This window comes from Vipera ursinii (assembly GCF_947247035.1).
Source record: "Vipera ursinii genome assembly, chromosome: 8".
NCBI classification, from domain to species: domain Eukaryota; kingdom Metazoa; phylum Chordata; class Lepidosauria; order Squamata; family Viperidae; genus Vipera; species Vipera ursinii.
Window position 1 is genome coordinate 4,717,336 of NC_139519.1, and position 13,032 is coordinate 4,730,367.

Consider the following 13,032-nt stretch of genomic DNA (forward strand, 5'->3'; position numbering starts at 1 on the left):
ACGAGGCAAAACTCACTTAACAAATGTCTCACTTAGCCATGTGAATTTGGGGGCTCCACTGTGGTCATACGTTGAGGACTACCTGTGCTCCGGTTTGATTTACGCAATGCACCAACTAGCCGCCAGTGGGATTCACTCGTAAAACAATGTACAGATAAATAACATTCGGTTCTCTTCGCCGGGGACAACGGAGTTCACCAGAGGGGCCGAGCCGTTCCTGTCCACAGTGTCGAACCTGCTCGTCTCACATTTATTTCTCTTCCTTTCCAGCTTATTCATGTTTCCTTTCATAGTCATGGCGGCAATGAGTCATGGCGGCAATTTCACACTTTGGGGATTCCTTGCTACCAATCAGTGCAATAGAAGAAAAAGGAGGAGGCCCAGCTCGTGGCTCTCCCCCCCCCATGTGGGATGTAAACAGGAATGGCCCCCCCTCCCCATCTGTGGTCCGTAAGAAGCCGCCTGGCCTCCTCCTCTTCCTCCTCCGCAGAGCGAACAGGAGCCGCCGGCTAATGGCAGAGCACCTCCGTCTCAAACTGCAGGAGCTGCCCCATGAAGCCAAAATTGGGCGAGATGACTCCGCGGCGCTGCTTGACGAAATCGAAGGCCTCCTCCAGCGGCACCCGGCGGCTCTGGATCAGGTAGGCGAGGCAGATGGTGGCTGAGCGGGAGATGCCAGCCTGGCAGTGTACCAGCACGTGCCCACCGGCGGCCTTCACAGAGTCTGCCGAGAGAACAGGAGAGGAGGAGGTCAGAGGTGGTGGGGGGGAGGGGGGGAGAGAGACGGTCCTGGCTGCAGGAATCCCACCATGCCTAGAAAGACCCTTTGGCCGTTTTGGGTGGGCACAGAACGGGTGAATAAGGTCTCTACAATCCCGCCTGGCAGGCACAAGGCTTGGAAGGATGGCGAAAGCAAGCTTTCTGTTCCGATTGGCAGAGACAGGACAGCCACCTGTCTGAAATGGCATCGGGTCCCCTGCTCAAGCAGGGCAGCTGGACTAGAAGACCTCCAAGGTCCCATCCAGCTCTGTTATTCTCTTAGGATTCTGTGCCAAAAACCAACCCTGTCGCCACTGATTTAGCAGTCTAATTTCATGCTGTGTTGTAGAGGCAGTCTCTAGGCTGCAGGATGGAGAGGGCTCATGGACTACTGGGCCACGGATTAATGTCTCCTAGACCAGAGGTCCCCAACCTCTGGGGCACCAGGGACTGGTTACGTGGAGTTTTTTTCCACGGACTGGAGGGGGTGTGGCTTTGTGTGCTGCCTGCATCCCGCAATGGAGCTTTGCTTGCTTGTGCGGCCCGGTTGCTGGCATGCTATGGCCCGGTACCAGTCCACGGACCTGGGGGTTGAGGACCCCTGTCCTAGACTTCTTCCATGCCAACTGTAACCCATTTTTTAAAAAATTTATTTATTTATTAGACCTTTATGCTTCCCATCTCCCCTGCTCTGTTAATCTGTTCATTTCCCACTTGATCCAAGAAATAGCTTCTCGTGTTAAACGTTGCTTGGATAGATTGAGGCAAGGATCTCTCTCGGATCACTAGCTGCTCTGTAAAGTTCACAAGGAAGACACAGGAGCACCAGTCTCTCCCCAACCTGCCTTTGACAAACTGGATCCAGAACTTGGGCTGCCTCTGTATCTGCAAGCTCTCTATTTTAGCTACTGCTGTTCTCTGGAAGGCCCACCCTCCCTAAATAGGTCCAAAGCTCTAATCTCGTCTTTAAGGAGACCTCCTTGGCCAAGCTGAGGTTGTCCTAATCATGTAATGAGTTGGATATGAGTCACTATTGTATCATATTCCATGTGTGGCAGTATAATAGAAGGTTAACCCAAAGAGACCTCAAGGTGGCTTCATTAAGTTTTCTGCAGATTTTCTCAGGACAGTGATGAGCTACCAGCAACCTGAAGGTGCCCCCCCACTCCTCCCACCAGCACCCATTTTCAAGATCATATCATCAACATTTGGTGACAAGGATGGCCAAATTCCAGCCACATGATTTCCATCAGCTATTGACGATTTAGAGTGGTTTAATGGTGTGAATAGGAATGATTTGCCTCTGGGAAGCTTCTTATAACTACCATCTTCCTTATCCCTTCCACCCGAAAGATCAAACTGGACCAACTCATTCAGCCTTGTTTCTTCCAGGGACTTCACTGTGTCAACGAACGGAGACCTGCCATTCTTCGGAGAGCCAAGAGGCTGAATTACACCCCTCCAAAATGGTCCACTCTGCCCCAGTTTACACAGAAACAACGAGTGTCTCCGATTTATGGCACTCACCAATAAAATCAATGGCTTCCTGGAACCAAATGCTGATGTCGGCCATGTGACTGTCTTCTACTGGGATGCTCTTGTAAAGGAAGTGTCCTTCAAAGTAGTTGGGACAACTGGAAGAGACGTTAAGGACCGCTGTGATTCCCAGTGACTCCAGCACCTCTCTGTTGGAGGAATGGTGACAGCTACCTAAGTAAAGGAAAGGTAGGATCTCCACCGGTCCATCCTGTAAAAGAAAAACCAAGGGGACAATGTTCAGCTTTGGGGTCCACTAATTAGTTGAAGGCAGAACTTATTTATTAAATTTATATGCCACTTTAACTCCTGTGAAACATGCATGAACAAAATTAAACAGTAGTTGCAAGAGGACCAAGGAGAACGGGTTTTTTTTCAGGTTTTTATTCTCTTCTTTCCATCCTGCACTTTTTGGGCACAGCTTAGCGTGGGAAGCTTTAAGTCACACTAGTTTTTCCCAGCTGTCTCTGGCAAGTTGGGTAGCAGCTGGCACCTTCTTCCTGCAGAGTTCTTCTCTGCCTTCCTAAGAGTTATAGCTTCCACTGAATGGATTAGTCCAGGGTTAGGCAACCTTGGCTCTTTTATGACTCGTGGACTTCAACTCCCAGAATTCCTGAGCCAGCCTGGCTCAGCTTGGAAACCTCTCCCTTTCCCTTCAGCTTGGCTGGCTCAGGAATTCTGGGAGTTGAAGTCTACGAGTCATAAAGCAGCCTAGGCCAGGGTTAGGCAACCTTGGCTCTTTTATGACTCGTGGACTTCAACTCCCAGAATTCCTGAGCTGGCTCAGCTTGGAAACCTCTCCCTTTCCCCTCAGCATGGCTGGCTCAGGAATTCTGGGAGTTGAAGTCCACGAGTCATAAAAGAGCCAAGGTTGCCTACCCCTGGACTAGTCACTAAGCCACCATGTGATTAATGTTTTTTGTTGTGTGAACTTAGCCACTAGGCTTGTAAGTCGTGGTTCAGTGCTTAGTTCAATGTGCAAATTTAGAGAATTTTGGTTCAGCTCAACCATGTGAAGCAAGTCATACTTTGTAGTGTAATGAGTAAACCAAATGGCAGGAAAAAATAAAAGTAAAAGCTCCATTGATCATATCCATGGAGAAGATGAAAGGGGCAAAGCCCATCTTTTACAGTCAAGCAATTTTTCTGAATGAGCCGTGGTTAGACCAGATTCAGGTCTACCGCCCTTCAGCTTAGCTTTATGCATGTCCAGTAAGACATATGTTCATGCTATGTCCAGTTAACAGAATGACAGAGCTTGGAGGTCTTCTAGTCTTCTAGTCTAGTCTCTCTCCCTGCTGAGGCAAGAGACCCCAGACCATTTCAGAAAGATGGCTTTCCAGTCTCTGTTTAAAAGCCTCCAGTGATGAAGCACCCACAACTTTTGAAGGCAAGCCATTCCACTGGTCAATTGTTTTCACAAGAAAAAAAAATCTTTAATTCTAGGAGTTCTTATTTCTCATTTTGGTCTCTCCTGTGGCTAATGTTGAAGAACTTAAATGAAAGTGAAGGTCTCTAGATATTTGGGTCTTTCTTCCAAATAGGAAGGCGGAAGGTTACAAATTAAGCCCATTTTTGTATATGGTGTGACTGTAAGATTCCCCCAAACCCTGAAAAACTCAGAGTAGATAAATTGTTGCAAATCATGGTCTACTTGCCATAATTCCACATTCAGCAAAATGAAAAGAAACCTCAAAATGTTAGGAGAAGAAAGAAGTGTTACTATTTAAGGCAACTGGGTTATATTGCATAATTCATTAACAGGAGATGTAACTTTTGAATGGATGTCAGCTGAGAATTAAAGGGACTTTATAAATATTTTGCTTCTGGTATAACCTGCAATTAAGCCACAAAGGAGGAAACATGAAGAGACAAACTTCCATACCCCCTTAGTTATCTCCAAGACACTCCTGCACGGAGATGCATGCAATAGGCAATTAAAACATAATTAATTGATTTAAAAATGATTACGAGATGTGACAGCTAAAATCCAAGCTCTGTTTGTGACCAGCTCCAAGCCTTAAGGAAAGGCTGGATGAATAAAATGAAATTTAGCTCTTCTTCCACGTCAGTTGGTATTCCACCACGCGCGCAATCATTTCACCAAGCATTACTCACTCTACGAAGTCTAGACAGTTTAATTAAAGCAAACCAGAAGATTAATTTTCTAAAAAATTTGCTTGGGGAATTACAGGTGTGTCAGTAGGTCTGTAACTTCTTCTTATGCGTTTGCTCTACACCTTCCCAGCCCAGGAACTTACCTGATCATACAAGGGAGTCACCACTTCTGCACCACTGTCTTCAGGGCTTCTTAAGGCTGGCGAAGGCGCCAAGATAGGTGGTGCCACTGCGCACAGTTCTGGGAAATTGGCTTGGAAGTGTTCAAAGCCACCTAAATGAGAGAGATTGAAAGGAAGTGGGCTGTTGAGTTGGGAGACAGCATATAATAGCAGCCTTCCGGGCTATTTCCTTCTGGTTATCAGCAAGCAGCACATCCTTCACACCTACAGGCAGTTTCTCAATCCTGGCAGCTTTCTAAGGGGTGGACTTCAATGGGAATTGGAGTTCACCCCTCGGAAAGCTGCCAGGGTTGAGAAACGCTGCTTAAAAGCATCTGCTGGAAGAAGCCTTTATCCTTAATTTTATTTATTTTATTATTTCTACTCTGCCTTTATTATTTTTACAAATAACTCGAGGCAGAGAACATATGCAACACACCTTCATCATTTTAGTTTCCCCACAATAGCAACTCTGTGAGGTGGGTTGGGCTGGGGGGGAAACCAGCCGAAGGTCACCCAGCTGGCTTTTATGGCTAAACTGGGACTTGAACTCAGAGTCTCCTGCTTTCTAGCCCAGTGTCTTAACTACTAGCCCATATTGGCTTATTGACCCAAATTTTCCAGCGGAAAGACTCAGAGCAGGCAAGGAACATTTTTAGTTCCAACTATAATTTTATGTGCTTCGGTGGCGACAAGGAGAGGCCACAGCTAACATTTGCAAAGTGATCTGATGAATTGAGATGCTAACCCAAGATCGCTGATGTGTGCTTTTTTTTCATTTGTGCGCTGGGCCTAAGGAACTGATGTGTGGACATCACAGAGGCAGGAGCAAGTGATGAAGCAAGATCCAAAGTCTTGCAGACAGGTGCACCGTCAGGAGACAGAAAGAGTGCCATTTACACCTATGCTTGATTGCTGAAAGAAATATTGCAGATGCGCCAAACTATAGATTTGGGCAATGTGATCACCCCTCCAGTTTAATTCCTACTACAAGATCCAGCTGGAATCTCCTTGGAAGTCAGCATGAAACTGGAATCTCCTCGGAGGTCAACCTGAGATCTGGTCCTGATGCTCCATTTTTGCCAAAATGGGGCATTAATGCCTCTTAACAAGATTCCACACAATCCAAAATGATTGGCAGGTAGTGAAAGACTGCCCATCATCCCAACTGAAGGTGCTGCAAGTTGGGGTGACAGCCATGACCAAAGCTCTAGAAAGAGAGAGCAACCATCACACCATCACAATGATTGCCAGCTTGGCTTTTTTTTCCCCACACTCCTCAGATCATCCCGATAACCATTATTCTGCTTTAGTTCTGTAAGATTTTTTCTCACAGAGCAGAGGGACCAAGACTTAATCTCCTCAGCCCTCAGCAGATGCTCCCCATTCTGTCTTTCCTTGAAGGTGTCTTTGAGAAAGGCTGAGTTCACACAACCTGCCCTACTAGGCTGAAACACACCTGGGTATTTTGAGGGTCAGATGGTGAGGAACCAACCATCCTTGAAGCTGCACCAACCCGTGCTGTGCCCAGAAGCCAGAACAGTTACCTATCTAGGCATGATGTGAACCCATGGTACAATGCGTGGTTAACCCTGGTTTAGGATTCCGTGTGTGAATCCAGATTGTATAAAGCAAAGGCAGCATATCAAAGGCTTTCCAAATCAGTCAGCTAACAGCAGGACATTTTTACGAACAATATTATTAAACATTTCTTATTATTGCCTAATAATAATATTGGCAGGGGGCAGGGGATAATCCCACCCTGCCTCTTTTTTTAATTTTATTTCTATGCTTTTCATTTCTGACTCTTTCCCTTAAAATTGAAACCTCAGCGACGGCTGGACTCGCTTTTCTACAGTCAGGATTCACACGACCGCCTCAAACCAAGCTCGGCGGTTCACCTTAACCGCGCTTTGGCTCCCGGCGACCCAACCTGCTGGGCGAACCTAGTTCGGAGCAGCCACAACCGCCGAGGCCAGCTGTGGGTTGGCTCCTTCAGTGCCCGGGTTCCGCGGGCCGTGCGAACACAGCCAGGGCCGGGCCCCGTCGCTTAGCCCTGCCTCTGCCCCCGACACCCTCCCCATTCCTGGGCGCGCGAGGAGGAGGAGGGGGGGGAGCCTTGGTGGAGCAGTGGGCTAATGCCTCCTTCAGTACCACCAGCTGCCTGCAATTAGTGCAGGTTCGAGTCCCACCAGGCTCAAGGTTGACTCAGCCTTCCATCCTTCCGAGGTAGGTAAAATGAGGACCCAGATTGTTGGGGGCAATTAAGCTGACTTTGTAATAATGCCGCTTGGGGTGTGTGTGAAAGCCCTAATAAGCAGGCATATACATAGAATGAAGGCTACTGCTAAGCTTGTAAGCCGCCCTGAGTCTTCGGAGAAGGGCGGGATATCAATGGAATTAAAAAATAAAATAAATAAAATAAATAAAGCTCCAGGCCGTCTTCTTACCTTGCAGCAGGTAGATGTGCGACGTCCCGGCTCGCTCCTCCCGCAGCAGCGCGTTGAGCAGCAGCCTGGCCAGGCTGTCCGGCCGCAGAGCCGAGACGGAGCCGCCGGCTTCGTCCAGCACCACCAGGTGGGCCAGCTCGCCCTTCCGCAGCCGGGCCAGGAGCGCCCGGTCCGGCACCAGCCGCTCCAGCCCGACCCCGCTCCGCCCGCGGGACCTCCGCCGCAGCAGCCCGTTCCAGTGCACGGGCCGCGCCTCCGGCAGGTGCGCCTGGCAGTAAGCCAGGAAGGGCCGGCAGTCCAGCACCAGCGTGCGGCCGCTCTCCTGCGGGTCCCGCAGCAGCCGGGCCAAGCCGCAGCTCTCCAGAGGCACCACGTCCTCGATCACCATGCCGGCCAAGGCGGGCAGCAACACGCAAGAGCGGCCCGGGAGACCCCGATTCCCACGATCCCCGCGACGGTTTGCTTGTGGGGTTGCTTTTTTTCCCCACCCTCCAACACGCGAGTCAGCCAGTTCTGCCTCTTCGCCGGCCGGGCGGGTGCTTATATAGCCTGCCTAGCCCCGCCCCCGGCTGGCCATATATGGAAGTGCGCGTCACGGGGAACTCCCTGCCTGGGCCACGCCCCCTCCCCTTCCCCTTCCCCCCCTCCCCCCGAATGCCCCGCCCACGCCCCCCCTCCCCGCGCGCCTGGGCATCCCCGCGTCTGCCGGGCTGGGGGTCTTGGGCGGCGCGGGGGAAGCAACCCCAGGAGCCTTGGGGAGGCCCAGCGTTCCGCCGTCAGGAAGGCCGGCCCTGCGGACACGTGAATCCAGCCGTCCGGACGTGCGAGGCGCTCGCCAGGCAGGCAGGCGCCCCCGAGAAGCCCCGGGCTTGGGGCGGGTTGTAAGGGAAAGGTGGCGTTGGAGATGGGGATGCGCTGAGAAAGGGAAGGCGGGCGGGCTTTCCAAGGCATCTTCCCTGGAAGAACTACAGAGGCACGTCTGAATCGGATTTCCCGCAGGTTCTTCGTGAAAAAGCCTCAATGAAACGGACCTTCATTCTCGGTCCAGTTAGAACGGGCCTTGTTGCACGCCCAGATTGCTGGCTTGACTTCTTCGTGGGCGTTGGAAAATCACCTGAAATGCTTTCCGCAAATGAGTTTAGCTTCGGTTTCTCTCGGGGAAAACCTCGGTTCCACACAGCCCTTAGCGGAGCTTTCTTTCAGCAGGAAAAAAAAACAACGACAACTCGGATCGTTCTGAAAACAGACCCAATTTCGGGGCCATCTGAGGGCTAAATTCCCTTATAACAAAGATTTGTGGTTTCAAGTTGGAGTTGAATTCCTGAGCCCCCCTCCCCCGCCCCACGGCTGGCCCATCCCATCCAGGACTGACCAAGTGATGAGCATTAAGTGTTGAAGAAAGCAAGAAAGTGGGCTGCTATTAATCTTGGTTAGACTTATGGGGAGTTGTGTGAATCCTGCCTGAGTAGTTCTGCTTCACTCGATTTTGTAAATCCAAGTTTTATTTATTTTATTTTTTTTAATTCCATTTATATCCCGCCCTTCTCCGAAGACTCAGGGCGGCTTACAAGCTTAGCAGTTAATCCAGTACCCAGATGAAATAAGTGAAGACAACCTAGCTTTTTTTGCCTTTGCTGCCTTAAAGGAGGGTCAATTTAGGCATGTGTGCATTAAAACACGGGCTGGATAATCAAGGGTAGTCTGCACCAGAAATACCAGGATTTTGCACTCAGAATGTCGGAGCCTGTTTCTTCCATGCACTCCTGTGCTCTTTATTTTTCTGGCTTTTATTTCATGTAAGTTCTTGAAGGTCCCAGCTTGTGTGACGGACACCTGTGTGTGAGAGAGAATCTGCTTTCTAATTTAGTCATTTTCCAGATTAACATCCATTAAGAAAGAAATCAGGGAAGAAAGGAAGGATTTTAAAAACAAAGGAAAAGAAAGATAAAAGAGGCAGCGAGGGAGGAAGGATTTTAAAAACAGGAAAAAAAGGAGGGAAGGATTTTAAAAGGAAATGAAAAGAAAAGAGGGAGCGAGGGAGGAAGGATTTTAAAAACAGGAAAAAAAGGAGGGAAGAAGGATTTTAAAAGGAAATGAAAAGAAAAGAAGGAGGGAGGAAGGAAGGATTTTAAAAACAGGAAGAAAGGGAGTGAGGAAGGAAAATCTGAATCCTCTTGACTCTCCTTGCTTTGGCCACATTGCTCAGGCTGATATTTATGCTGAATTTTGTTCCGTACTGAATTACACTGTGAGCCCACTCGACTGACTTATTTTGCGGTAGACAGCAGACAAAGAATATTTGAAATAAATAAAACAAATGTCAAGCTGATTGGAGAAAGGGAGGGAGGAAAGAGTGAGTATTTTACATTTATTAAATGTATACGTCTCCTGCCTCACTATCTTAAAAGATGTTAAGGAGGGACTTCCAAAAAAAAAAAAAAGAAAAAGTCTTAGTTCGGAGAAAGAGGGGCATGTGTGAAAGAAACTCAAAAAATCCCTGCCTCACTTTTCTTCAGTATAAGAAGGAAAACGGGGCAAGCTGTCAAGGTTCTGTTAATTCTATCTTACTCCAAGAAAGACCATTGCTGGAAGAGCATTTCCAGACATGGCCTACCTCGCAGGGCTGACATTGTCTCAGGATTTTCTAAATTTGGGCATTGTAATTTTTTCCCTCACATCTTCCTGCTCTTTTGGGACATTTCCGGCTTAACTCTAGAAGTCGTGGGTGCTCCGTCAGTGGAAGTTTACAAAAAGAGACTGGACGTCCATTTGTCTGAAATGCTACAGGGTCTCCTGCCTGAGCAGAGGGTTGGACTAGAAGACCTCCAAGGTCCCTTCCAACTTACCCTCTCTTCTCTGCTCTAAGAACAGACTACTACTAGGCTTTTAGGTAGAAGAGAGAAGCCGGCACAAAGGAGCTGCCTGACGTGCCACCAGCAGGTGGCGCTGCAGGCACTGAGCCACCCAAAGCGCTGCCCCGATTGCTGGGCAAGGCATCAGCTAACACAGGGCTGGCTGAGGAATTCTGGGAGTTGAAGTCCACAGGTCTTAAAGTTGCCCAGGTTGGGGACCCCTGAGCTAAGATACAGACGTTCAAGATGAAATTCCATTGGGAGCATCCGAGATTATTTAGTACCTACAAGGGTATACATGAGGCCTCCTCGCCATTCTGGATAGTTTACGATAAGCCCTTTCAACAAAATGGAGGCGCACTACATTCACCGTTCTACACCATGACTCCTCCATGTCAACGCTCCTACACAAGGGCACTGTCTGAATGAAAAAATGGGGGAGGGGTGACAGTTTTGGGGTCACACTCTTCCATGGTGCTACTGAAAGTTGACCCTCGAGGTTCCTGTCCTCCCGTCTCCTGCAGGTTGGACATTTGCAGATTCTGATGGGATCAAATGATCTTGAAGGTAAGGAAGACCCAGCTCATATAGGATTTTATAGGGAAGCATCAGCCCCTTAAACTGGGATCCGAAATTCAGCCTCCACAAGGTAGGGGGGATTCTACCAGCTTCTGCGTCACCTTCAAGGGTCGTCTTGTGTAGAACAAATGGCAGCAGTCTAGCAGGGAGATGACAAGAATGTGAGTCACAGTATGAGTTTCTACTATGTGTTGAAACAAAGAGACTATTTGGATGGCTGAGGAAAACTGCATCATCCACATAGCACAAGCCCAGTGCTCATTGTTCCCAGTTTGGCTGGCTTCACACAATGCACTTGTGTGAGGCGCAAAAGATCAGGACCAGACATTCAGTTGCAGCTCAGAAGATTTATTGCTCAAGCCTATACACAAGAATCAAGTGAATGAATGAGCGAACCTTTATTATCAAAGTACACCTTGTATACAGTGAGATTGGCTGAGCCTCCCTTCATGCCCCCCACCACCACAACTCACAGGGACAGCAAACCCATCATCTTGTTACACCATGTGAGCTAATTGCACAACGCACCGGCCTCGCAAGTCAATCATACACAGAGTTATTTCCCATTCAGGAGCCTGACAGCCCATGGATAGAAGCTGTTCTTCAGCCTGTTGGTACAGCTGGCTATGCTCCTGTATCTCCTACCCGATGGTAGGAGAGTAAAGAGGTACCGGCCAGGGTGTGAGTTGTCCCTGAGGATTTTCCTCACTCTTCCAAGGCAGCCAGCCCTGGCGAGGTCATCCAGTGGTGTCAGGGGACAGCCCACGATGTTTTGTGCTGTGTTCACCACCCTCTGTAATAGTCAACTAAAGTTCAGTACTAAGTTGGCACCAAATAAAGGTCAATGGTATTCAACAGGGATTGGACCTGGACCTTCTGTGACCATGTAACAGCTCTGAACTGATGGTCCACTTAACTTCAGCCCCCAACTCTGCCTGTTCTTTTCGTACATCTAACCTAAGTTAATCCAAAATGAACAAAAGACTATTGTTGTCTTTGCATAGCATGTTTTGTGCAAGTAAGTCATACTACAGCTTCACTGGAAGGCCTGGTTTGCAAAAATTGCTAAGAAGGTTACTACCTTCATGTTTTAAAGGAGGAAGTGAACCATCGTGGTGATGTCAGACAAGCTCAATTGAGATTATCAATGATTATAGGTGATAATCTATGGCAAAGAACAACAGGAAGAGTTTGCAGGGGCCTAAAGAAGACTCCACCAAAAATAGGAAGGAAAAACGTTTTATTGTGCGTTCAACGAAAAGTAAGCTCTGGGTGCGAAGTTAAAGGAATGCAGGACACTTAAGGTGGGCGGGTGGGTGAGTGGTAGGAGAGGCAGTGAAGCCAGGATGAATGCAAGCTTCTATCAAGGATTGATTGATTTAAAACAGTTATATAGAATGGGGAAGATGGTGGTCATAATCCATATTGTGAAAATTTTACTAACATCTTAGAATTTAAGTCAAAATAGTGGGGGAGTGAAGAAGAGAAGGGAGAATGGAAGAACAAGAAGAGACAGGAGAACGGAGAAAGGACATAGATGAAATTGGGGGATGGGCTGTGCAGGCTATGGTAAGCAAAGTCAAGATGGTGGCCGTGGGAAGCCCCTCAACGCTCCACCCATTTTCATGTCCTCAATGCACCGCAAAAATGGGCGAAGCTTTGATTGCCTCATCATGACCATGTTTTTTTGCCCTCTTTTGCAAATACTCATGCATCAAATGGATCTCGGAAAAGATGAATTGAAAACGCAACCTTTTATTTTCCAGCACCTAAGGACAGGCCCCCCGTGAAAATTTGGACTTAACACGCATCCCTTTTCTTTCTTGCCATGGGCCCATCTCACTGATTTTCCCCAGCACAAACTCGTGGGATGCTTCGCGTACTCCAGTTGGCTGGATAAACTGACATGGGGCCGTGTCTTGTTCAACCAGGCATCCAGGCCTAGTCACGTTAAGCCATCTTATGACTGATCGCGTGCCTTGTGAATCCAGCAACTGTTTTATTAACTAAGGCTTATGATGGAGCATCCTGAGGAGAGAACACACCCAGCTGGATCATTACCCAATCCTTTATGTTATTTGTGTACATTTAGGATTATGTCTGTGCTTCTCCATTGTAAATGGGATTGAGGAGCTCCCACCCGTGTCTTCAATTGGCTTTGGGGAGACTTGTTATCATGTCATCCATTGACGATCACCCACTGATGAAGCACACCCTCGCTTGAATATACAGCTCTGGTGAAGGTTTTACGAGTCTGAAGGCTCTGCATAAAACCACAGGTAATTCTCGACTTACAACAGTAGTGACCGTTTGAAGTTACAATGGCACTGGAAAAAAGAGACTTACGACTGCTTTTCACACTTATGACCATTGCAGCATCCCCACGGTCACGCGATCCAAATTCGGATGCTTGGCAACTGACTCGTGTTTATGACGGTCGCAATGGATCCTGTGATCCCCTTTTGCGATCTTCTGACAAGCAAAGTCGAAGGGGAAGCCAGATTCACTTAACAACCACGTCACTTAACAACTGCAGTGGCTCACTTAACAATTGTGTGAAGGTCATAAAATGGGGCA

At 48.3% G+C, this 13,032-nt stretch overlaps 1 protein-coding gene across 1 annotated transcript; it reads right to left on the reverse strand.

The window, feature by feature from the left end:
- Positions 1-509: 509 nt before the first annotated feature.
- On the reverse strand, positions 510-7,412 carry DUSP2 (dual specificity phosphatase 2; the record flags this gene model as incomplete). Its single annotated transcript, XM_083368282.1, has 4 exons — positions 510-724; positions 2,287-2,506; positions 4,557-4,687; positions 7,025-7,412. The coding sequence occupies 4 exons, from the start codon at positions 7,410-7,412 to the stop codon at positions 510-512; spliced, it is 954 nt and encodes a 317-aa protein (XP_083224408.1).
- Between the last annotated feature and the right edge of the window lie 5,620 nt (positions 7,413-13,032).